The 26,419-nt window shown below is 45.2% G+C and overlaps 1 protein-coding gene across 1 annotated transcript in view; it reads left to right on the forward strand.

Annotated features, from left to right (window-relative positions):
• Window positions 1-26,419, forward strand: part of ndst1b (N-deacetylase/N-sulfotransferase (heparan glucosaminyl) 1b) — a 245,040-nt gene that overhangs the window by 175,721 nt on the left and 42,900 nt on the right. Inside the window, exons 3-7 of the mRNA XM_061930656.2 lie at window positions 683-1,165; window positions 7,846-7,933; window positions 8,236-8,390; window positions 22,424-22,609; window positions 26,271-26,399. Of these exons, the coding sequence (XP_061786640.1) occupies window positions 683-1,165; window positions 7,846-7,933; window positions 8,236-8,390; window positions 22,424-22,609; window positions 26,271-26,399 (1,041 nt within the window). The remainder of the gene's footprint in view (window positions 1-682; window positions 1,166-7,845; window positions 7,934-8,235; window positions 8,391-22,423; window positions 22,610-26,270; window positions 26,400-26,419) is intronic.

The raw sequence follows: 26,419 nt of genomic DNA on the forward strand, positions 1-26,419 counted from the left end.
TGTAGACTGGTTGGGCAAACTCCCATGTACCCTCAAGGACCCTGCCGAGAGTATAGAGCTGGTCTATTCAATTGAATATAAGTTGAAAAGGATTTGCAAATCATTTTATTATTATTTTTTTATTTACGAATTACACAACATGCCAACTTCACTGGTTTTGGGTTTTGTAGATCTCAGAGGCCACCACTAATACATTTTGTCCTCCTGATTGAGTACATGTGGATTAGTAGAAGAGACCAGCGCAGCCATCATGTGGACAAACGGTGGCTCCTGCTATGGGCTTGTCTCTGAAGCCGCATCAAAAACACCTCAACACGAAAGTAGAATTCTGAGTGTGAGTGAAAGTTTGCAGCCATGGCAATAGAGACGTGAGAGAGCTAGAGAATGGATGCTGTTGGAGGGATGGGGGGTTGGAGGGTTGGGGGAGGGCAGTTTGATGAACCCAGCTTTTGAATGTTAAAAGGACACCGCAGGGGGGCTATTCAGTTTGTCTGCAGTCTCAGATCCGAGCAGATTGAGCGTAGCAGGTAGAAGCTGCCTCATGCATTCACGTTTGAGTACGCCTGACATTCCTTATTCCACACCCCATGGGAGAAATCTGGGCATTATACCCAATACATATTTGACCTCATTACTGTGCCGTGTGATGAATGCTTGTGATTTCTCTCTTCTCTCTGACCAGGCCAATGAGAACAGCCTGCTGAGCGCACAGCTGAAAGGATTTCCCCTCTTCCTCCACTCCAACTTGGGTCTGAAGGACTGCACCGTCAACCCCAAGTCCCCCCTGCTCTTCATCACCCGATCGGGGCAGCCGCTGCCGGGTCCTCTCCCCGGAGACGACTGGACCGTCTTCCAATCCAACCACTCGACGTACGAGCCGGTGTTGTTGGCCAAGACCCAGTCGGCCGAGAGCATTCCGTCCATGGGACAGAACGCCGCTCTGCTCCCGTCGGTGGTGCAGGACTTGGGGCTGCATGACGGCATCCAGAGGGTCCTGTTTGGGAACAACTTGGTCTTCTGGCTGCATAAGCTGGTGTTTGTGGACGCTGTGGCCTTCCTCACCGGGAAGAGGCTGTCCTTGTCCCTGGAGCGCTACATTCTGGTGGATGTGGATGACATCTTTGTGGGCAAGGAGGGCACGCGCATGAAGGTGCCTGATGTGAAGGTGAGTCTGTGCTAGGGCTGTCCTCATACCAATATTTTGGTACAAAGAACAAACAATTTCATCATTGGCTTTATTTGAACAATAACTCTTCGGGTACTTTAAACATATGCATCTCATTACAATGTTGGCCTTAACTAAAATAGTGAACATACTAGACAACTTTTTTGTAGTCGTCATCATCATCGGCGGTCACTCGAACAAGTATGACGATCCTCCTGGTAGGGGTGTATCCCTTTATGGAGGATGGCTGTGCATGACTTAGTTTTACGTGGGGATACTGGTGCACAGACAGTCACCACACCCTCCTTGACAGAATCGGGTCAGGGTCCAGTGGCATGGAGTCCAAGACGACTGGGGACCCTTTTCTGCTGCAGCCTTCTTCCGCCATCGCAGCCGTTGTGGTAGTTCTTAAATCTACCGTCTTCCGCCTGCTCCGCCGTTGAGGTCTTCAGCGTATCCCTGGCTAGGGGGCAGTCAGGTACTAGGTCTTTGCCAAGGGCCACCTGGGGTAACAGTAGTAAAGGGGTTAACCTCCTAGTGCCCCAAGACCCCATAGAGGAGCCTCCACTGCCTGATGCACTTTAACGTCATGCCCAGGACAGTTTTTTAGTAGTAAGTAAGCAAACAAAGGCTCTTAATTAGTCTGCAGATGTATGCAGTAACATATTGTGTCATTTATCATTCTATTATTTAGCTAAAATTACAAAGAACAAGCTGTAAAAAATGATTATTAAATATTAATCATTTACTGTTAATATCATAATATAATACACGTTTCCAGTGAGGGTTGGACTCCGCCAAGGCTGCTCTTTGTCACTGATTCTATTCATAACTTTTATGGACAGAATTTCTAGGCGCAGTCAAGGCGTTGAGGGGATCTGGTTTGGTGGCTGCAGGATTAGGTCTCTGCTTTTTGCAGATGATGTGGTCCTGATGGCTTCATCTGGCCAGGATCTTCAGCTCTCACTGGATCGGTTCGCAGCCGAGTGTGAAGCGACTGGGATGAGAATCAGCACCTCCAAGTCCGAGTCCATGGTTCTCGCCCGGAAAAGGGTGGAGTGCCATCTCCAAGTTGGGGAGGAGATCTTGCCCCAAGTGGAGCAGTTCAAGTACCTAGGAGTCTTGTTCACGAGTGATGGAAGAGTGGATCGTGAGATCGACAGGCGGATCGGTGCGGCGTCTTCAGTAATGCGGACGCTGTATCGATCCGTTGTGGTGAAGAAGGAGCTGAGCCGGAAGGCAAAGTTCTCAATTTAGCGGTCGATCTACGTTCCCATCCTCACCTATGGTCATGAGCTTTGGGTTATGACCGAAAGGACAAGATCACGGGTACAAGCGGCCCAAATGAGTTTCCTCCGCCGGGTGGCGGGGCTCTCACTTAGAGATAGGGTGAGAAGCTCTGTCATTCGGGGGGAGCTCAAAGTAAAGCCGCTGCTCCTCCACATGGAGAGGAGCCAGATGAGGTGGTTCGGGCATCTGGTCAGGATGCCACCCGAACGCCTCCCTAGGAAGGTGTTTCGGGCACGTCCGACCGGTAGGAGGCCACGGGGAAGACCCAGGACACGTTGGGAAGACTATGTCTCCCGGCTGGCCTGGGAACGCCTCGGGATCCTCCGGGAGGAGCTGGACGAAGTGGCTGGGGAGAGGGAAGTCTGGGCTTCCCTGCTTAGGCTGCTGCCCCCGCGACCCGACCTCGGATAAGCTGAAGAAGATGGATGGAAGGATGGATATATATATATATATATATATATATATATATATATATATATATATATATATATATATATATATATGTATGTGTGGGGAAAAAAAAATCACAAGACTATTTCATCTCTACAGGCCTGTTTCATGAGGGGGGGTACCCTCAATCATCAGGAGATTTTAATGGGAGCATTCACATACCATGGTTTATATAGGGCACAGAGTGGGTGGGTACAGGCTGGCCTAGGGGCGTGGTGATTGGCTCATGTGTTACCTAGGAGGTGTTTCCGTCTATGGCGGCATGTTGTTACAATTTCGCTGCGCTTGTTGAGGGATGACAGGTCTGGACGGTAAATAATAAACAGTTTCTCTTTCAAGCATAGGTTGCATCTTTTATTACCACTATTGTAAGGTGTGCTGGATGCAAGAATTTGCCATGTTATTGAATATTCAACATTATTGTCTTTGAGGTCCCAAATGTGTTTGCTGAGTTCTGTGGTATTTCGCAGGTTTTTGTTCCTGAAAGAAGCCTTGTGATTGTTCCATCTGGTTTTGAATTCTCCCTCGGTTAATCCTACATATGTGTCGGATGTGTTAATGTCCTTGCGTATTACCTTAGATTGGTAGACAACTGATGCTTGTAAGCACCCCCCGTTGAGAGGGCAATCAGGTTTCTTTCGACAGTTACAGTCTTTGTTGGTTTTGGAGTCGCTCTGTCTGGGGGCCGACGGCTCATTTGCAATTGTTTTGTTGTGGTTTGAGATGATTTGTCGTATATTGTTCATGCAGCTGTAGCTCAATTTAATGTTGTTCTTGTTGAATACTTTTCTTAGGGTGTTGTCTTTGGGAAAGTGTTTGTCAATCAGATTGAGGAATTTGTGTCCAATGTTAGTTGAGACGTTTTTGCTGTATGGGGGGTTGTACCAGATGATGTCGTTTCGTTTTCTGTTCTTTTTTGGCTGGTTTCCTGGCGTGGGTTCATAGGTGAGGGTGAAATTGTATCCGCTTTCATCAAGGGCTTTTTGGTACGGGGGGGTTGCTTGGTCAAATTCAGCTTTGCTAGATGACAGCATCGATAGCCTTTTATTGATTCCGGTAGGTATTCTTTTCGTGGTGGTGGGTGGGTGGTTGCTGTCATGGTGCACGTATTGGAGTGTTGTGTTGGGTTTCGTGAATGGTTGGTAGCTGTTATTTCTCAGGTTGAAAGTGACGTCAAGGAAGTTGACGGTTTGCTTGTTGGCTTCAATCGTGATCCGTAGGCCGTTTTCTTTGAAAATTTGGCATATGCGCTTCTTGGTATTCCCGCTGCTCCTTGGCGAGGCGCGGCACACTGCCAGTCCGTCATCACGGTAAATACCAAGGTTCAGATTGAGGCTAGCGAGCTGGGAGAGGAGGAAACTCCCAACGAGTTCACACGTTTCTGCTCCGTCAAAACTTCCCATAGTGACGTCAAATGTTGCGTTGTTCTTTTTTTGCCATGGTGTACTGTTGTGGATGAGAATGGAGTTTTTTGCGTGGATGATGATGTTTCTTTCGTTGCCTGTGATTGAGTCCTAGTCTGAGGCGAAGTCTAGTGCTTGAGTCAGTAGGTCTTGCGTGATGGAAGGGTAAAATTCCTCGATATCAAAGGAGATAAAGTTGTGCTGTTGTTTGTCTTGGATGTTGTTGAACCATTTGATTACTGCTGCTGTATTTCTCCATTGGTTGAGTGGTGTTTTGTCCTTGATTTTTGTGTTGACTCTGTCCAGGATTATTTTGCTGATTTTTCCTATTTCAGATTTAGTTGGGTTTATTAGTCGGCATGTTGGGTTATTTGCGAAGTTGGGTTTGTGGTCCTTCAATGTGATGAAGGCTTCCTTGTTGGCTGTGGCGTCCACCCTGTCCTCAATGTCCAGTTCAGCCGCGATCCTTTTATTTTCTAGGTGGATGTTCTGTAAAGTGTTGGGTTGCGCTTTTTTGTATGATTTGGTGATGCTTCTGTCCAGTAAGGTGTGGTGTTCTGGTATGTCCATTCTGTAGAAGTTTGTGGTTTTATCGGCAGCTATGATGAGGTTGTTTACTTTCTTGATGCGCTCCTTGTCATTTTTCAGCTTGGTGAGGAGTGGGTTGCGGATTGGCTTGAATTTGACTGATTGTATCATTTTGAGCATGTCGTTCTCAAAATCCTTTAGTTCCTCAACTCTGGGTGGGTTCTTGGTAGATTTGAATCCGTAAGTTTCCTTTTGCATTCCTTTTGTTTCAGGGTGGAGGAAAAAATGTGCTTTCCACCGCATCCTTCTTAGGAAGTGTTCCGTCTTTTCTATGAGCCTTAGCTTGTAGTCATTCTGCGCGGGTATGGGAATGTTCTTCGTGGAGTAGTCGATGTATTTTTTTCCATTTCTGATCGTCGTACAGTGCTCAACAAATGTCAATTTGGAGCGGAGTATATGTCTTAATAAGGTTATCCAAAAAATAGTGCTCGATACCGTAGTAGAGCGCAATATATGTATGTGTGGGGAAAAAAATCACAAGACTATTTCATCTCTACAGGCCTGTTTCATGAGGGGGGGTACCCTCAATCATCAGGAGATTTTATATATATATATATATATATATATATATATATATAAATAAAAGAAATACTTGAATTTCAGTGCAAATTCAAGTATTTCTTTTATATTTATATATATATATATATATATATATATATATATATAAAGAAATACTTGAATTTCAGTGAATTCTAGCTATAAATAGACTCCTCTCCCCTTAACCCCGACCCCGACCCCCCCAATCTCCCGAATTCGGAGGTCTCAAGGTTGGCAAGTATGGGTACGGCGCGAGAGTCTGTTGAAATAAAAGGTTTCTTGCCTTCCTGTCGGTCATTTTTTCTTAATAATGATCTGGCAGCAGCCAGCGTCATCTCATAAGACCCTCGGGTGCTGCTATTTTTTGTTAATGCCTGGCTGGCGATGGACTGACACACCCTCCTCCGCGCTCGACCGGAGCACCCATGCTCTATACACAGTTTGTAGCCGCTCCCCAAGTTAATAATCACCTCTATTATGGCAAATAAACTATTTTTTTTTTAAATAAAAGGATTTGAAGTGCCCTTTATAGTCCGAAAAATACGGTATTGTTCTAAAACTGTCACGATAAATACCGTATTTTCCGCACCATAAGGCGCCCTGGGTTAAAAGCCGCGCCTTCAATGAACGGCATATTTCAAAACTTTGTCCACCTATAAGCCGCCCCGTGTTGTAAGCCGCATCTAACTGCGCTAAAGGAATGTCAAAACAACAGTCAGATAGGTCAGTCAAACTTTAATAATATATTAAAAACCAGCGTTCTAACAACTCTGTTCACTCCCAAAATGTACGCAAATGTGCAATCACAAACATACGTATATCCACATGGACGGAGCTGCGTGAAAAAAGCCACCCGGCCTCTTCGCGTAAACTTAAACTTACCTTAACCACTCGCTCATCTTTTCTTCATCCATCCCTTCGAGTTAGCTTTTATGATGACGCCGGCTGGAAAGGTCTCTTTTGGCAAGGTCTTCCTTTTGAATATCACCATGGGTGGAAGTTTCTGGCCATTAGCATGGCAAGCTAGAACCACAGTGAAGGATGACTTCTCATTCCCTGTGGTGCGAATATTCACCGTACGTGCTCCCGTTGTATCCACAGTGCGGTTCACAGGAATATCAAAAGTCAGTGGAACCTCGTCCATGTTGATAATGTTCTCTGGCCGGATCTTTTTTTCAGCTATCTTGTTTTTACAATATGCACGGAAAGTAGCCAGCTTTTCTTGAAAGTCTTTAGGCAGTTGCTGTGAAATAGTAGTCCGTGTGTGGATGGAGAGATTGCGTCTTTTCATGAACCGGAAACCTGTCGCTTAGTAGGAGCCATTTTGTGGTCTTTACAGATGTAAACACACAAAGGAAATGAAACGTACGGTATATCCGCGCGCTTTTTCTTCTTCTACGCGGGCGGGTGGTTGCTTACAGTAGAAGAAGAGGCGCTTCCTGTTCTATGGGGGCGGGTGCTTACCTTGGCGGTTGCTTGCGTAGAAGAAGAAGCGCTTCCTGTTCTACCGGGAAAAAAGATGGCGGCTGTTTACCGAAGTTGCGAGATCGAAACTTTATGAAAATTAATCGTAATATTAATCCATATATAAAGCGGTTAAAAGCCGCACTGTCAGCTTTTGAGTAAATTTGTGGTTTTTAGGTGCGGCTAATAGTGCGGAAAATACGGTAACTTGAAAAGTACATTTCAGTGTTTTGGCTGATCTCACTCATGGTTGATCAGTGTCAGAATCAGCAGCATAAATAGCTGATGGAAACATCCCTACTTTCAAGAACATCAACCAGTACTTCTGTTTGCTGAAATGGAAAAAAAATACCTCAGCGTGGCATCATGTGGCAGTCGTACAAAAACCTTCTCTACGTTTCCTTTTGAATGATTTTGTCCCCGTAGGCTGCTCAAAGCTGACAGGCCCCGGCGCTCCGTACTGTCACAGAAGCGCCACAGCGATGAATATTTCAGGGTTCCTGAAACATCGAAAGAATGTCGAAACGCTCCTTACTCTTGTCCCCCTCACGGTGGAACAGAGCCCCCCCTCACAAGTCCAGACAGAAGTTATGGAGGATGCATCAAGCGAGCTTTTAGGAAGGCCTCACACCCTGACGAGATGGTGAAATATGCACGCGTGTGTCGGGAGTCTCAACCAGCAAGCAGATCAAATGAAACAAACAACCAAAATCAGAGGATGGCTAAATATCAAACAGAATGGTGGAGAGAAGTGAGGCAACAGGGAGTGCAATGCTGATGTTTACTGAAAGCAGGATGAAATATGCATGTGTGTGTGTGTGTGTGTGTGTGCGTGTGTGTGTGTGTGTGTCGTCTTCATGCTCCTCATTAATGCAGAAGTCTGAGCACATGGTGTGCTGCCTCGCACTCCTTCTCAGCCACTCTGTGTGTGTCTTTGTGTTTATTTAGGCCCTGCTGGAGACGCAGAGAGAGATGCGCACCCATGTTCCCAACTTCACCTTCAATCTGGGCTTCTCAGGGAAATTCTTCCACGCCGGTAGGCGCCCCTTGTGACCACTGTGTGCACTGCACTGAATAAGATATAATAAGATAACACATCAAGTTTGGGCTCATAATGTTTTTATTCCTCTTTGTCGCCTTTGTGCCCTGATCTCATCCCTTACCCACTCTTATCTCTCTACTGCCTCACTAATATTTCATCTCCACTCTTCTGACTCATTTAACTTTAATTCCCTTTTTTAAATCACTCACCCTATTTCACCTTCCTCTTTTTTTTTTTTGTCATTTGATTTCTTCACCTCACTTACCGTCTTGTCCTCCAACACACTTGATATCCAGGATCGGATGAGGAGGACCTGGGTGACGACCTGCTGCTTTCCTATGTCAAGGAGTTCTGGTGGTTCCCCCACATGTGGAGCCACATGCAGCCCCATCTTTTCCACAACCAGTCTGTGCTCGCCGAGCAAATGCTGCTCAACAAGAAATTTGCGATGGTGAGTCTTAGCTGTAACAAGGGGGTGGCAAATGTCAGGTTCAAACACTGATGACATCTATTAAACAAGACAAGAAGCAAGGAATTAAACGGAGACAAAATTACATTTGGCTCAATGAGCTGGGCTGTACTCTTGTACAGTCTCCACCACGCTCTGACGAAAGATTGTACGCCTCCTCTTTTATTTGGACTTTCCCTGATTACATGGCAACAGCTGTTTCTAAGGGAGGGGGGTCGTAAACAGCCATCACCTTCAAAGAAAAGGTCGTAAAACAGTTCTAAGAAAAGGTGCCTGGAGGGAGGTCAGGCCTTGCCTCCTCTCCGCTTTGTAGATCTCGGGTCAAGACAAAATCTTCCTCCATCCATCCATCCATCTTCTTCCGCTTATCCGAGGTCGGGTCGCGGGGGCAGCAGCTTAAGCAGGGAAGCCCAGACTTCCCTTTCCCCAGCCACTTCGTCCAGCTCCTCCCGGGGGATCCCGAGGCTTTCCCAGGCTAGCCGGGAGAGATAGTCTTCCCAGCGTGTACTGGGTCTTCCCTGTGGCCTCCTACCGGTCGGACGTGCCCGAAACACCTTCCTAGGGAGGCGTTCGGGTGGCATCCTGACCAGATGCCCGAACCACCTCATCTGGCTACTCTCGATGTGGAGGAGCAGCGGCTTTACTTTGAGCTCCCCCCGAATGACAGAGCTTCTCACCCTATCTCTAAGGGAGAGCCCCGCCACTCGGCGGAGGAAACTCATTTCGGCCGCTTGTACCCGTGATCTTGTCCTTTCGGTCATGACCCAAAGCTCATGACCATAGGTGAGGATGGGAACGTAGATCGACCGGTAAATCGAGAGCTTTGCCTTCCGGCTCAGCTCCTTCTTCACCACAACGGATCGATACAGCGTCCGCATTACTGAAGACGCCGCACCGATCCGCCTGTCGATCTCACGATCCACTCTTCCCTCACTCGTGAACAAGACTCCGAGGTACTTGAACTCCTCCACTTGGGGCAAGATCTCCTCCCCAACCCGGAGATGGCACTCCACCCTTTTCCGGGAGAGAACCATGGACTCGGACTTGGAGGTGCTGATTCCCATCACAGTCGCTTCACACTCGGCTGCGAACCGATCCAGCGAGAGCTGAAGATCTTGGCCGGAGGAAGCCATCAGGACCACATCATCTGCAAATAGCAGAGACCTAATCCTGCAGCCACCAAACCAGATCCCCTCAACGCCCTGACTGCGCCTAGAAATTCTGTCCATAAAGGTTATGAACAGAATCGGTGACAAAGGGCAGCCTTGGCGGAGTCCAACCCTCACTGGAAACGTGTCCGACTTACTGCCGGCAATGCGGACCAAGCTCTGACACTGATCATACAGGGAGCGAACCGCCACAATCAGACAGTCCGATACCCCATACTCTCTGAGCACTCCCCACAGGACTTCCCGGGGTACACGGTCGAATGCCTTCTCCAAGTCCACAAAGCACATGTAGACTGGTTGGGCAAACTCCCATGCACCCTCAAGGACCCTGCCGAGAGTATAGAGCTGGTCCACAGTACCACGACCAGGACGAAAACCACACTGTTCCTCCTGAATCCGAGGTTCGACTATCCGGCGTAGCCTCCTCTCCAGTACACCTGAATAGACCTTACCGGGAAGGCTGAGGAGTGTGATCCCACGATAGTTGGAACACACCCTCCGGTTCCCCTTCTTAAAGAGAGGAACCACCACCCCGGTCTGCCAATCCAGAGGTACCGCCCCCGATGTCCACGCGATGTTGCAGAGTCTTGTCAACCAAGACAGCCCCACAACATCCAGAGCCTTAAGGAACTCCGGGCGGATCTCATCCACCCCCCGGGGCCTTACCACCGAGGAGCTTTCTGTAGATTACAATAGAAGAAAGAAACTGATGCCTTCATGTTGCTTCCCATCATACACAGTGGAGTTTTACAAGCCTTTTGCTTGGTAGGATCAAAGACAGCTTTTGTCCTCTCGCAGGGCGAGCTGTACTCAATGTAACACAAAGTTTTGTGATAACTTGGATACAATTCTTCTGACAGTAAACAACAGCATGGAGAATGAATGTTTCTATCATTCCTTATCTCCGTCTGACACAATGATCACATGCAGTTTAGCTTCTCATCTGACATGGCAGCATATTTTTGCTGTTTGTCCACACTTAGAAATAAGTATATCAAGCACCTTTTGGTATGGTGCAGTTATCCATTATTTTAGGAATTGAGTTCCATATTTTCCGGACCATAGGGCGCACCGGATTATAAAGCGCACTGCTGATGAGCAGGTCTAGTCATGTCTATTTTCATACAAAAGGTGCATTAAAAGGGTCATATTATTATTTTTGTTTCTAAATGTAAAAGACTTGCTTGTGGTCTACATAACATGTAATGGTGCTTCTTTGCTCAAAATGTTGCATAGATGATGTTTTACACATCATCTGAGCGTCTCTTCAGGATGTGCCGTTTTGTGGGCGGTCTTATTTACGTGCCTCCACTTCGACAGCGTCTTCTCCCCGTCATCTTTGTTGTAGCGGTGTAGCGTGCAAGGACGGGAGTGGAAGAAGTGCCAAAAAGATGGAGCTAACTGTTTTAATGACATTCAGACTTTACTTCAATCAATAACGGAGCAGCATCTCCTCATCCGTGGCTCACTAGTGCAACAACAACACCCGAAATGTGTCCCGTGAAAAACCGTCCGACCGGAACTCTCTAATAACTAAAGTTCCTTGGGTAAGACTTGCTTGTGGTCTACATAACATGTAATGGTGCTTCTTTGCTCAAAATGTTGCATAGATGATGTTTTACACATCATCTGAGCGTCTCTTCAGGATGTGCCGTTTTGTGGGCGGTCTTATTTACGTGCCTCCACTTCGACAGCGTCTTCTCCCCGTCATCTTTGTTGTAGCGGTGTAGCGTGCAAGGACGGGCGTGGAAGAAGTGCCCAAAAGATGGAGCTAACTGTTTTAATGACATTCAGACTTTACTTCAATCAATAACGGAGCAGCATATCCTCATCCGCGGCTCACTAGTGCAACAACAACACCCGAAATGTGTCCCGTGAAAAACCGTCCGACCGGAACTCTCTAATAACTAAAGTTCCTTGGGTAAGACTTGCTTGTGGTCTACATAACATGTAATGGTGCTTCTTTGCTCAAAATGTTGCATAGGTGATGTTTTAAACATCATCTGAGCGTCTCTTCAGGATGTGCCGTTTTGTGGGCGGTCTTATTTACGTGCCTCCACTTCGACAGCGTCTTCTCCCCGTCATCTTTGTTGTAGCGGTGTAGCGTGCAAGGACGGGAGTGGAAGAAGTGCCCAAAAGATGGAGCTAACTGTTTTAATGACATTCAGACTTTACTTCAATCAATAACGGAGCAGCATCTCCTCATCCGCGGCTCGCTAGTGCAACAACAACACCCGAAATGTGTCCCGTGAAAAACCGTCCGACCGGAACTCTCTAATAACTAAAGTTCCTTGGGTAAGACTTGCTTGTGGTCTACATAACATGTAATGGTGCTTCTTTGCTCAAAATGTTGCATAGATGATGTTTTACACATCATCTGAGCGTCTCTTCAGGATGTGCCGTTTTGTGGGCGGTCTTATTTACGTGCCTCCACTTCGACAGCGTCTTCTCCCCGTCATCTTTGTTGTAGCGGTGTAGCGTGCAAGGACGGGAGTGGAAGAAGTGCCAAAAAGATGGCGCTAACTGTTTTAACGACATTCAGACTTTACTTCAATCAATAACGGAGCAGCATCTCCTCATCCGCGGCTCGCTAGTGCAACAACAACACCCGAAATGTGTCCCGTGAAAAACCGTCCGACCGGAACTCTCTAATAACTAAAGTTCCTTGGGTAAGACTTGCTTGTGGTCTACATAACATGTAATGGTGCTTCTTTGCTCAAAATGTTGCATAGATGATGTTTTACACATCATCTGAGCGTCTCTTCAGGATGTGCCGTTTTGTGGGCGGTCTTATTTACGTGCCTCCACTTCGACAGCGTCTTCTCCCCGTCATCTTTGTTGTAGCGGTGTAGCGTGCAAGGACGGGAGTGGAAGAAGTGCCAAAAAGATGGCGCTAACTGTTTTAATGACATTCAGACTTTACTTCAATCAATAACGGAGCAGCATCTCCTCATCCGTGGCTCGCTAGTGCAACAACAACACCCGAAATGTGTCCCGTGAAAAACCGTCCGACCGGAACTCTCTAATAACTAAAGTTCCTTGGGTAAGACTTGCTTGTGGTCTACATAACATGTAATGGTGCTTCTTTGCTCAAAATGTTGCATAGATGATGTTTTACACATCATCTGAGCGTCTCTTCAGGATGTGCCGTTTTGTGGGCGGTCTTATTTACGTGCCTCCACTTCGACAGCGTCTTCTCCCCGTCATCTTTGTTGTAGCGGTGTAGCGTGCAAGGACGGGCGTGGAAGAAGTGCCCAAAAGATGGAGCTAACTGTTTTAATGACATTCAGACTTTACTTCAATCAATAACGGAGCAGCATCTCCTCATCCGCGGCTCACTAGTGCAACAACAACACCCGAAATGTGTCCCGTGAAAAACCGTCCGACCGGAACTCTCTAATAACTAAAGTTCCTTGGGTAAGACTTGCTTGTGGTCTACATAACATGTAATGGTGCTTCTTTGCTCAAAATGTTGCATAGATGATGTTTTACACATCATCTGAGCGTCTCTTCAGGATGTGCCGTTTTGTGGGCGGTCTTATTTACGTGCCTCCACTTCGACAGCGTCTTCTCCCCGTCATCTTTGTTGTAGCGGTGTAGCGTGCAAGGACGGGAGTGGAAGAAGTGCCAAAAAGATGGCGCTAACTGTTTTAATGACATTCAGACTTTACTTCAATCAATAACGGAGCAGCATCTCCTCATCCGCGGCTCACTAGTGCAACAACAACACCCGAAATGTGTCCCGTGAAAAACCGTCCGACCGGAACTCTCTAATAACTAAAGTTCCTTGGGTGTATAATGTAAACTCACTACACCGGTATGTTTTAGTGCTTTCATGGTGAGTTTACTGACCGATATAAGTAAGAACTTTACACTACTTTATATTAGAAATGGCAACAGTGGAGGATGAATGCCACATAACAAGAAGATAGAGAAAAAGAAGACGCTTATCCACTACGTCGTTGACACGGACTACAAAGACGGACGCGCGCACATTTTCAGGACTTATGCAGATCCCAAATACAGATCAGCAGGTACCAGAAGGTAAGAAAAGTTGCTTTTGCATAATATTGCAAAACAAAACACCAGATAATATGTCTTACCTTATACACACACAGCATAATAATACTCCTATGTTGAAGCACAGTACAATCCATCAAGCGGTGTGGCTTCATAGCTTACCAAAGTCCTACTAAAACATTTTGATGGATTTTTGACCGCTTGTCCCTTTCGTGGTCACGGGGGGGTGCCGGAGCTTATCTCAGCTTATAGTAATAAAAAATAAAATGAAACTATTAAAAAAAGGATTAAAGAAACAACAAAACTGACCACACTCTTATTACTAAACAAGAAAAAAGAAAAAAAAAAAAAAAGCCTTCCAAACATACAAAATAATTGTTTTCAGGACCACGCAGCATGAATCTTGTTTTCTCTCATTTAAGATTCAGGACCACGTCCCTAATCTAATGACAGTTTATTGATCTATATGAATATTATTATTATTTTAAAGTCCTATGCTCTTAAAATGCTTCAAACTCTCTAAAACATATGTAGTCTTAACTTCAATTGGTACTCAAATCTCAAATGGAGTGAATTTTATTTATATAGCACTTTTCTCGAGTGCCTCAAAGCGCTTTACATAGCGAAACCCATTATTTAAGTTCCATGTAAACCATTGTGGGTGGCACTGGGAGCAGGTGGGTAAAGTGTCTTGCCCAAGGACACAACGGCAGTGACTAGGATGGCGGGAGCGGGGATCTATCAAATCAAATCAAATCAACTTTATTTATAAAGCACATTTAAAATTTACCACAGGGGTAGCCAAAGTGCTGTACAATGAACAGGTTAACAGATAAAACGAGTACCAAGCAAACACAACACAACACAAACAGAACACGATAAAAAATAAATAATTAAAATAGAATTAATAAAAACATAAAAACAGGATCACAGCAGGTGTATTATGGGGCGCCATTGCAGGATGGATATCACTCAGTGTTAAAAGCCATGGAATAAAAGTATGTTTTTAAGAGAGATTTAAAAACAGGAAGAGAGGAGGCTTGTCTAACACTCAGGGTAGGTCGTTCCAGAGCTTGGGAGCAGCAACGGCGAAAGCTCTGTCACCTCTAAGCTTCAGCCTTGTGTCAGGGACCGTCAACAGCAGCTGATCGGCTGATCTTAAGGATCGGGTGGGGCAGTAAGGCTGAAGGAGGTCGGAGAGATAGGTTGGCGCGAGGTTGTTTAGACATTTAAAAACAAATAAAAGGAGTTTGAAATTGATTCGGTAACGCACAGGGAGCCAGTGAAGGGACGCTAAAATAGGGGTGATGTGCTCACGTCTGCGGGTCTGTGTTAGCAGACGAGCAGCAGAGTTCTGCACGAGCTGCAGGCGGGCGAGGGAGGCCTGGCTAATGCCAACATACAGGGCATTACAATAATCAAGACGAGTCGAGATAAAGGCGTGGATTAATTTCTCAAGATCATGTCTTGATAGAAGCGGTTTCACTTTCGCTATTTGGCGTAATTGATAAAAGCTTTTTTGAACGACGCTGCTGATTTGTTTTTCGAATTTAAAATCTGAGTCAAACTTTACCCCCAGGTTTGTGACAGAGTCGCTGAGATACGGGGTCAGAGTGCCGAGGTCAACGTTGGGGGAGGGAGAGCGACTTGGACCGAACAACATAACTTCTGTTTTATCTTCATTTAGGCTCAGGAAGTTAGCTGAAAGCCAGACTTTGATGTCGTGCAGGCAGTCAATAAGACGTTGAACCGTGTTATTTTGTGCCATGGGAAAATAAATCTGGCAATCATCGGCATAAAAATGAAATGCAATACTGTACTTCCTAAAAATAGAACCAAGGGGGAGAAGGTAAAGCGCAAATAAAATTGGGGCAAGGATTGAGCCCTGGGGGACCCCATGTGGTAAAGGAGCTGTGGACGACATAAAACTGTCTATTTTTACACAAAAACTCCTGTCGGTTAGGTACGACCGGAACCAGTTGAGGGCGGCGCCCTTAATGCCCACACAGTTCTCAAGACGAGTGATTAAGGTGGCGTGGTCGACGGTGTCGAACGCAGCAGACAGATCTAAAAGCACCAGGACAACATATTTACCAGAATCAGTGGACAAGGAGGATATCGTTAAAAACTTTTAGAAGCGCTGACTCTGTGCTGTGGAGGGCTTTAAAACCGGACTGGAACAGCTCAGTGATACCATTATCCTCTAAGAAGGGCAGCAACTGACTGTAGACAACCTTCTCTAATATTTTGGAAATGTATGGAAGATTAGAGATAGGTCTGAAGTTAGAGAGGAGAGAGGGGTCGAGGCTGGGTTTTTTAAGTAGAGGTCGTACCACTGCATGTTTAAACTCTACTGGATCTAACCTGGAACCCTCAAGTTGCTGGCACGGCCGCTCTACCAACCGAGCCACGCCGTCCCTGAATGGTACTTGAAAATCAGTTCTGCAAGAGACCACCATATGTAGACTGCAGTCTCTCCATTAAAGTTCCCCTGTAATTGAACGAGGACAGTAAAGTGTGGAAGTGTGCAATAGGCCTCCGTTTATTTTTAGTTCCAATGGCTAGAAAGTAAACAGTCTGAGGCAGGCAGGAAATGCCACAAAATATGTTTTGAAAAAATCTGTGTGGGGAGGCACCCTCGGTGGTTTGATCTCGGAGGTAAAACTATGCTTTAAAAACAAATTAATCTACAAAACCCAAAACCAGTGAAGTTGGCACGTTGTGTAAATCGTAAATAAAAGCAGAATACAATGATTCTATTCAATGGAAAAGACTGAAAAGACAAGATACTTAACGTTCCAACTGGAAAACTTTGTTATTTTTCGCAAATATTAGCTCATTTGGAATTTCATGCCTGCAACATGTTTCAAAAAAGCTGGCACAAGTGGCAACAAAACTGAGAAAGGTGAGGAATGCTCATCAAAGACTTATTTGGAACATCCCACAGGTGAACAGGCTAATTGGGAACAGGTGGGTGCCATGATTGGGTATAAAAGTAGACTCCATGAAATGCTCAGTCATTCACAAACAAGGACGGGGCGAGGGTCGCCACTTTGTCAACAAATTGTCCAACAGTTTAAGAACAACATTTCTCAAACAGTTTTTGCAAGGAATTTAGGGATTTCACCATCTACGCTCCGTAATATCATCAAAAGGGTTCAGAGAATCTGGAGAAATCACTGCAAGGCCAAAAACCAACATTGAATGCCCGTGACCTTCGATCCCTCAGGCGGTACTGCATCAAAAAGCGACATCGGTGTGTAAAGGATATCACCACATGGGCTCAGGAACACTTCAGAAAACCACTGTCAGTAACTACAGTTCTAAAACTAAGTGATCTGGACCATAATACTTGTATTGGGGTTAGGGCTGGGTGATATATGGAATATACTGGATATATCGTGGGTTTGTCTCTGTGCGATATAGAAAATGACTATATGGTGATATTGGAGTAGCTTTTAACTGCAGGGCATTACACTACAGGCTCTTCTCACTCTTTCTTGTCACTCCTTCTCACAGAGACATAAAACAAGCGCACCTTCTTACATACGTCACATACGTATACGCCCTCGCGGACCAGAGAGGTAGCGGCATGGGTAACGTTAGCTGTGGTGCGAGTGGTAATACGAGAGAAAGAAGGTGCGAATCTGGTAACAAATGAAGGAATAATTAATTCCCAAGAAAAACAGCAGGGGGTCCATCGTCTGGCGGTGGTTTGTCTTCAAGCGGGAAGATGTCGAACAGACAACCGTAATTTGTCAAGTGTGCGGCAAAAGCGTTGCTACAAGAAGTAGCATTACTGCTAATTTGTAGCATCATTTGAAAAGTCACCTGCTAGAGAATAAAGACTGCTTACTCCGCATGTCAACATCTCCGTTCGGTGCCACACCATCAAAATGCCTGAGCAACCATTTCCACATCAACACCGTATGAAACAAATAGTCAACAACAGAAGGAGATAACGTCCGCAGGAACCTACCACATAGCGAAGGACATACACTATTTGATTTCCTATTATGCAGCTCATTTTTATTTGACACTTATTGAAATATCTTGTGTGACATCATGCACAAAAGTGCACTTTATTTGTTTTAAACTATTGTAGTGGCGTTCTGAACAAAAAGTGCACTTTAATTTAGTGTTGTTTTGATATGTCATCTTAGTGACATCCAGAGGTGGGTAGAGTAGCCAGAAATTGTACTCAAGTAAGAGTACTGTTACTTTAGAGATTTATTACTCAAGTAAAAGTAAGAAGTAGTCACCCAAATATTTACTTGAGTAAAAGTAAAAAGTATGTTGTGAAAAAACTACTCAAGTACTGAGTAACTGATGAGTAACATACACACACATATCATATATATATATATATATATATATATATATATATATATATATATATATATATATATATACACACACATACATATATATATATATATACATACACATATATATATATATATATATATATACACACACACACATATATATATATATATACACACATTTATATATATATATATATATATATATATATATATACATATACACACACATATATATATACAGTATATAATTTATATTTATTTATTTTGCCGTTTTTGTTTACATGTTAAAGGTGTTTTAATGAATATACATGCATGTTTAACACATATAGATTCCTTTCTTTCATGAAGACAAGAATATAAGTTGGTGTATTACCTGATTCTGATGACTTGCATTGATTGTAATCAGACAGTAGTGATGATAGCGTCCACGTTTTCAAATGGAGGAGAAAAAAAGTTCCTCCTTTCTGTCTAATACCACATGAAAGTGGTTGGTTTTTGGCATCTTATTTGTCCAGCTTCCATATTCGTTTTTATACACTTTACAAGAAATACATTGGCGGTAAATTCCGTAGCTTGCTAGCTTGTTTGCGCTGGCTTTCGGAGACTCTTGTTTTGAAAGCGCAGGCGCGATGGAGCGGCACTTTTATTGTGAAGACAGGAACTGTGCAGTCAGTCTTTAGGCTTTTGACGGGATGTACGTTTGAAATAAAAAAGGGTCTTTTTTCCTTCACACTTTTGATTGATTGATTGAAACTTTTATTAGTAGATTGCACAGTACAGTACATATTCCGTACAATTGACCACTAAATGGTAACACCCCAATAAGTTTTTACACTTGTTTAAGTCAGGTCATGTGACCGCCTGGCTCTGTTTGATTGGTCCAACGTCACCAGTGACTGCATCTGATTGGTGGAACGGAGTGAACGTCACCAGTGACTGTATTTGTTGAAACGCAGGCACTATGAAGGTCTGTCTGACAGACCAAAACAAACAAAGCGTGCATTAACAGATGGATAAAAATTAGTAGCGAGTAGCGAGCTGAATGTAGATAAAAGTAGCGGAGTAAAAGTAGCGTTTCTTCTCTATAAATATACTCAAGTAAAAGTAAAAGTATGTTGCATTAAAACTACTCTTAGAAGTACAATTTATCCCAAAAGTTACTCAAGTAGATGTAACGGAGTAAATGTAGCGCGTTACTACCCACCTCTGGTGACGTCATGCACAAAAGTGCACTTATAGCTTATTTTAAAATGTCTGACAATCTTGCACTTTCTGTTTTGAAATCACATGAATGTTTGTGCCACTGCTTAATAACTGTTTAATAAATACACTTTTACTTGTGATTTCCCTCTCTGCATGAAAGTTTAAAAGTAGCATATATTAATGCAGCATGAAGAAGAATGTTTTAATGTAGACACATAGAATCATCATACTGCTGTCATTATATGCCATACTTGCCAACCTTGAGACCTCCGATTTCGGGAGGTGGGGGGTGGGGGCGTGGTCGGGGGTGGGGCGGGGCGTGGTTGGGGGTGTGGTTAAGAGGGGAGGAGTATATTGACAGCTAGAATTCACCAAGTCAAGTATTTCATACATATATATATATATATATATATATATATATATATATATATATACACCGTATTTTCCGCACCATAAGGCGCCCTGGGTTATAAGCCGCGCCTTCAATGAACGGCATATTTCAAAACTTTGTCCACCTATAAGCCGCCCCGTGTTGTAAGCCGCATCTAACTGCGCTAAAGGAATGTCAAAAAAACAGTCAGATAGGTCAGTCAAACTTTAATAATATATTAAAAACCAGCGTGATGTGGGCGCGCATGCAATCGTATATCAACATGGACGAAGCTGCGTGAAAAAAGCCACCCGGCCTCTTCGCGTAAACTTAAACTTACCTTAACCACTCGCTCATCTTTTCTTCATACATCCCTTCGAGTTAGCTTTTATGATGACGCCGGCTGGAAAGGTCTCTTTTGGCAAGGTCTTCCTTTTGAATATCACCATGGGTGGAAGTTTCTGGCCATTAGCATGGCAAGCTAGAACCACAGTGAAGGATGACTTCTCATTCCCTGTGGTGCGAATATTCACCGTACGTGCTCCCGTTGTATCCACAGTGCGGTTCACAGGAATATCAGTTGCTGTGAAATAGTAATCCGTGTGCGGATGGAGAGATTGCGTCTTTTCATGAACCGGATCCCTGTCGCTTTGTAGGAGCCATTTTGTGGTCTTTACAGATGTAAACACACAAAGGAAATGATAATATCCGCGCGCTTTTTCTTCTTCTACGCGGGCGGGTGGTTGCTTACAGTAGAAGAAGAAGCGCTTCCTGTTCTATGGGGGCGGGTGCTTACCTTGGCGGTTGCTTGCGTAGAAGAAGAAGCGCTTCCTGTTCTACGGGGAAAAAAGATGGCGGCTGTTTACCGTAGTTGCGAGACCGAAACTTTATGAAAATGAATCTTAATATTAATCCATATATAAAGCGCACCGGGTTATAAGCCGCACTGTCAGCTTTTGAGTAAATTTGTGGTTTTTAGGTGCGGCTAATAGTGCGGAAAATACGGTATATATATATATATATATATCTCTACATCCTGAAAATATGCAAACAAAACTGTGTTTAGATAAATGATACTTCAAACTTGCATAAATAAATATTAAGGAATATAAGATAACTTGGCTTCTGAGAGCTTCAAAATGTAATGAATAAAATGCTAAAGTTGTTGATAAACAAGCAATTATTTTGATAATTAAATATGGTCATTTTAAATGAATTATTATGATAATTTAAAATTAATTATTTCAAATATGTTTATTTTAATGTATAATTCTAATGCCTGGATGTAATAAGGAGTCAGAAAAAATACAATTAATTTTGATGTTTTTAGCAAAATATAGTAAAAATGTATTTAGTTTTTTTTTTTTTAATTTAAATTAATACATATATTTATTTGTAGGTAAGATAAACATAATAATACAATTTATCTCTAGTCTGGATGATTTATTTCTTGTCACCCAGTTGTAAAAAAGGCTGTCCTCACTCAGGTCCGCATGGAGCTGGAGGGGGCGTGGCCTCCAGCTCCGGCTGTAAATCGGGAGATTTTCGGGAGAATATTTGTCCCGGGAGGTTTTCGGGAGAGGCGCTGAATTTCGGGAGTCTCCCGGAAAATTCGGGAGGGTTGACAAGTATGACATAGAATCATCATACTGCTGTGATTATATGCATCAAGTGTTCATTCAAGGCTAAGGCACAATATGGAGATATACAGTATATGGTGCATCGTGACATGGACTAAAGATATCAATCTCAATCAATCAATCTTTATTTATATAGCCCTAAATCACAAGTGTCTCAAAGGGCTGCACAAGCCACAACGACATCCTCGGTACAAAGCCCACATACGGGCAAGGAAAAACTCACCCCAGTGGGACGTCGATGTGAATGACTATGAGAAACCTTGGAGAGGACCGCATATGTGGGTAACCCCCCCCCCCTCTAGGGGAGACCGAAAGCAATGGATGTCGAGTGGGTCTGACATAATATTGTGAGAGTCCAGTCCATAGTGGATCCAACATAATAGTAAGAGTCCAGTCCATAGTGGGGCCAGCAAGACACCATCCCGAGCGGAGACGGGTCAGCAGCGCAGAGATGTTCCCAGCCGATGCACAGGCGAGCGGTCCACCCCGGGTCCCGACTCTGGACAGCCAGCACTTCATCCATGGCCACCGGACCTGTGCCCCCCCCCCTCAAGGAAAAGGGGAGCAGGGGAGAAAAGAAAAGAAACGGCAGATCAACTGGTCTAACAGGGGGGCTATTTAAAGGCTAGAGTATACAAATGAGTTTTAAGATGGGACTTAAATGCTTCTACTGAGGTAGCATCTCTAATTGTTACCGGGAGGGCATTCCATAGTACTGGAGCCCGAATAGAAAACGCTCTATAGCCCGCAGACTTTTTTTGGGCTCTGGGAATCACTAATAAGCCGGAGTTCTTTGAACGCAGATTTCTTGCCGGGACATATGGTACAATGCAATCGACAAGATAGGACGGATATATGTGATATGGAGACATTAAAAAAAGGCCATATCACCCAGCCCTAGTTGGGGTGTTGGATTGGTAAACAGAGAATTGTAACTTCAGTGTTAGTAGGAAGAGGACAAGGGGACAAAAGCTGCCTTTTTCAAATAACCAGATGTCTTCTATTTTTGGCCTGAACTGAGTCATGTTCCTCTTAATTGCGTAATTCATTGGTGGGATTTGCAATGCGTCAGGCTTTGAATGATGTCAGCCTATTTGCGGTGCTGACATGGCTATCACCATCCTACACACACTGTGACGCAGACTCAAGCCAACTTTGGCTTTTATTGGGAGCTCCTTGGCAAGCTCACCATGGTGGGAAACATGATTATAGGCTGTGGCACGCAGGGTGTTAATAAAACTGACCTTTTGTTCATATCTGCCCTCTTTTACCTCTCCACCGCCAGGAGCACGGCATCCCCACCAACATGGGCTACGCGGTCTCGCCCCACCATTCGGGCGTCTACCCTGTCCACATGCAGCTCTATGACGCCTGGAAGAAAGTGTGGAGCATCAAGGTGACCAGCACCGAGGAATATCCGCACCTAAAGCCGGCCCGGTTTCGACGAGGTTTCATCCACAGCGGCATCAGCGTAAGCACCACCCTTTTTCTCCAACCAGGCGTCCACGAGGCCTCATTAACTTGTTACCTCTGGCGCCACGCCATCTATCAACATCCTCCTCCACACTCTACATGCACTGTCCTTAATGATCTCCTTCTCGGGCATTTTTTTCTTTTATTAATCTCCCTCTCGGCCAGAAATACATCTGCTCTTTTTCAGAGAACAAAATGTCAGGTGGAGGGAATACTTCGAAGACCTCCTCAATCCCACCAACACGTCTTCCTATGAGGAAGCAGTGCCTGGGGAGTCTGTGGTGGGCTCTCCTATTTCTGGGGATGAGGTTGCCGAGGTAGTTAAAAAGCTCCTCGGTGGCAAGGCCCCGCGGGTGGATGAGATCCGCCCGGAGTTCCTTAAGGCTCTGGATGCTGTGGGGCTGTCTTGGTTGACAAGACTCTGCAGCATCGCGTGGACATCGGGGGCGGTACCACTGGATTGGCAGACCGGGGTGGTGGTTCCTCTCTTTAAGAAGGGGAACCGGAGGGTGTGTTCCAACTATCGTGGGATCACACTCCTCAGCCTTCCCGGTAAGGTCTATTCAGGTGTACTGGAGAGGAGGCTACGCCGGATAGTCGAACCTCAGATTCAGGAGGAACAGTGTGGTTTTCGTCCTGGTCGTGGAACTGTGGACCAGCTCTATACTCTCGGCAGGGTCCTTGAGGGTGCATGGGAGTTTGCCCAACCAGTCTACATGTGTTTTGTGGACTTGGAGAAGGCATTCGACCGTGTCCCTCGGGAAGTCCTGTGGGGAGTGCTCAGAGAGTATGGGGTATCAGACTGTCTGATTGTGGCAGTCCGCTCCCTGTATGATCAGTGTCAGAGCTTGGTCCGCATTGCTGGTAGTAAGTCGGACACGTTTCCAGTGAGGGTTGGACTCCGCCAAGGCTGCTCTTTGTCACCGATTCTGTTCATAACTTTTATGGACAGAATTTCTAGGCGCAGTCAAGGCGTTGAGGGGATCTGGTTTGGTGGCTGCAGGATTAGGTCTCTGCTTTTTGCAGATGATGTGGTCCTGATGGCTTCATCTGGCCAGGATCTTCAGCTCTCACTGGATCGGTTCGCAGCCGAGTGTGAAGCGACTGGGATGAGAATCAGCACCTCCAAGTCCGAGTCCATGGTTCTCGCCCGGAAAAGGGTGGAGTGCCATCTCCGGGTTGGGGAGGAGACCTTGCCCCAAGTGGAGAAGTTCAAGTACCTAGGAGTCTTGTTCACGAGTGAGGGAAGAGTGGATCGTGAGATCGACAGGCGGATCGGTGCGGCGTCTTCAGTAATGCGGAAGCTGTATCGATCCGTTGTGGTGAAGAAGGAGCTGAGCCGGAAGGCAAAGCTCTCAATTTACCGGTCGATCTACATTCCCATCCTCACCTATGGTCATGAGCTTTGGGTTATGACCGAAAGGACAAGATCACGGGTACAAGCGGCCCAAATGAGTTTCCTCATTTGGGCGGGTCTCTCCCTTAGAGATAGGGTGAGAAGCTCTGCCATCCGGGAGGAGCTCAAAGTACAGCCGCTGCTCCTCCACATGGAGAGGAGCCAGATGAGGTGGTTCGGGCATCTGGTCAGGATGCCACCCGAACGCCTCCCTAGGGAGGTGTTTAGGGCACGTCCGACCGGTAGGAGGCCGCGGGGAAGACCCAGGACACGTTGGGAAGACTATGTCTCCCGGCTGGCCTGGGAACGCCTCGGGGTCCCACAGGAAGAGCTGGACGAAGTGGCTGGGGAGAGGGAAGTCTGGGCTTCCCTGCTTAGGCTGCTGCCCCCGCGACCCGACCTCGGATAAGCGGAAGAAGATGGATGGATGGATGGAAATGTCAGGCTTTTTGTGGCCCCATATCAGACTTTCCAAAACCCTCAGTGTCCAGATGACCAACATTTCACTAACAAGTTCTCTTTATGTATTTCCCATAATATCAATAAGTTCTTGAGTAATCGGTAGATAACTGACTTGGAACGCCCCCTTTCCATCGCCAACCCTCTTGGTGTGACGTGGTCTATAAAACTGGAGCCCATTTCCGCACACAGACATGTTTTTGTCGCCGTGGTCACTGTGAACTTCAAAAGTAATTATGAACAAAATCATGCATTAAAAAAAAAAATCACCATTTACGGGGTTCCCTGCTCTTCCATAGACTCCAGGGTTGTCCCCATACCAATATTTTGGTACCGGTACCAAAATGTATTTCAATACTTTTGGATACTTTTCCAAATAAAGGGGACCACAAAAATGTCCGATAATGGCTTTTTTGCCGATATCCGATATTGTCCAACTCTTAATCACCGATTTTGATATCAAGCGATACCGATATATACAGTGGTGGAATGAACACATTATTATACCTAATTTTGTTGTGATGCCCCGCTGGATGCATTAAACAATGTAACAAGGTTTTCCAAAATAAATCAACTCAAGTTGTGGAAAAAAAGTGCCAACATGGCACTGCCATATTTATTATTGAAGTCACAAAGTGCTTTTTTTTTTTTTTTAACATGCCTCTAAACAGCAGCTTGGAATTTGGGACATGAGCATGAGGAGGTTGAGGTGGAGGGTAGGGGGTAGCGAGGGTGTATATTGTAGCATCCCGGAAAAGGGTTTGGGTTAGGGAAGGGCTTCTGGGTATTTGTCCTGTTGTGTTTATGTTGTGTTACGGTGCGGATGTTCTCCTGAAATGTGTTTGTCATTCTTGTTTGATGTGGGTTCACAGTGTGGCGCATATTTGTAACAGTGTTAAACTTGTTTATACGGCCAGCCTCAGTGTGACCTGTATGGCTGTGAAAAGCCGTCGATATTATGTGACTGGGCCGGCACGCGAAGGCAGTGCCTTTAAGGTTTATTGGCGCTCTGTACTTCTCCCTACGTCCGTGTACACAGTGGCCTTTTAAAAAGTCATACATTTCACTTTTTGAAACCGATACCGATCATTTCCGATACCACATTTTAAAGCATTTATCGGCAGTCCGATATTACCGGACATTTCTAGTCTCTAGTTGTTGAAAATATGAACAAGGTGCCTGGAGTAAGAGCCTTTCTGACCATGTGTTGTGGTTGTGGCTCCAAACAAGTGGATAGTGTTCATGATGGTATAGTTTAGCACAAGACACCTGGCTGTGCACCTTAACAAAGACGGACGTCTCCACCGCCGTACTCCATCTCTTCCACAGCGCTGAATATTCAAGTTTCCCAAGCAACGTTAAAACTAAATAAATGACATTGAAAGGGGGAAACAATCTTATCTCCTCCATTGCCTGCTTGACCTTCACAGCAGATGGGAAGTGTGCAGCCTCAGTCCAGGTTTTCTTTGTAGTGTTGGCATTGAGTGGGCCTGTGTGGTCTGGACGCTCTCCTCCCGTCCTTGGAGGAGTCTGAATGAACCGTCTTCCGCTGCTTAGGGATGATTGATATTCAGTCCCCCAGATATTTCAAACTCTAAAAGCATTTCCATCCATTTCCATATAGACGTGCATGCGAATAAGAGCTTTGCTTTGGCTATGGAGCTGCATAATAGGGATGACAATGTGGAGTCGGCACTGTATCGCTCCTGCTGAGGATGTTGCGTTTTAGCTGAATTAAAAGAAAGGGTTTTGCTTCATTCCTGCCATTCGGTTTGTTGACTTGATGTGTGTGTTCTCCTGGCAGGTGCTGCCCAGGCAGACGTGTGGTCTTTTCACACACACCATCTTCTATAAAGACTACCCAGGCAGCCCCAATGAGCTGGACAAGCTCATCAACGGGGGGGAACTCTTCCAAACGGTTCTGCTGAACCCGGTGAGTACAAGGTGGCCTTT

The sequence above is a fragment of the Nerophis lumbriciformis genome, linkage group LG36, assembly GCF_033978685.3.
Source record: "Nerophis lumbriciformis linkage group LG36, RoL_Nlum_v2.1, whole genome shotgun sequence".
Classification (NCBI taxonomy): domain Eukaryota; kingdom Metazoa; phylum Chordata; class Actinopteri; order Syngnathiformes; family Syngnathidae; genus Nerophis; species Nerophis lumbriciformis.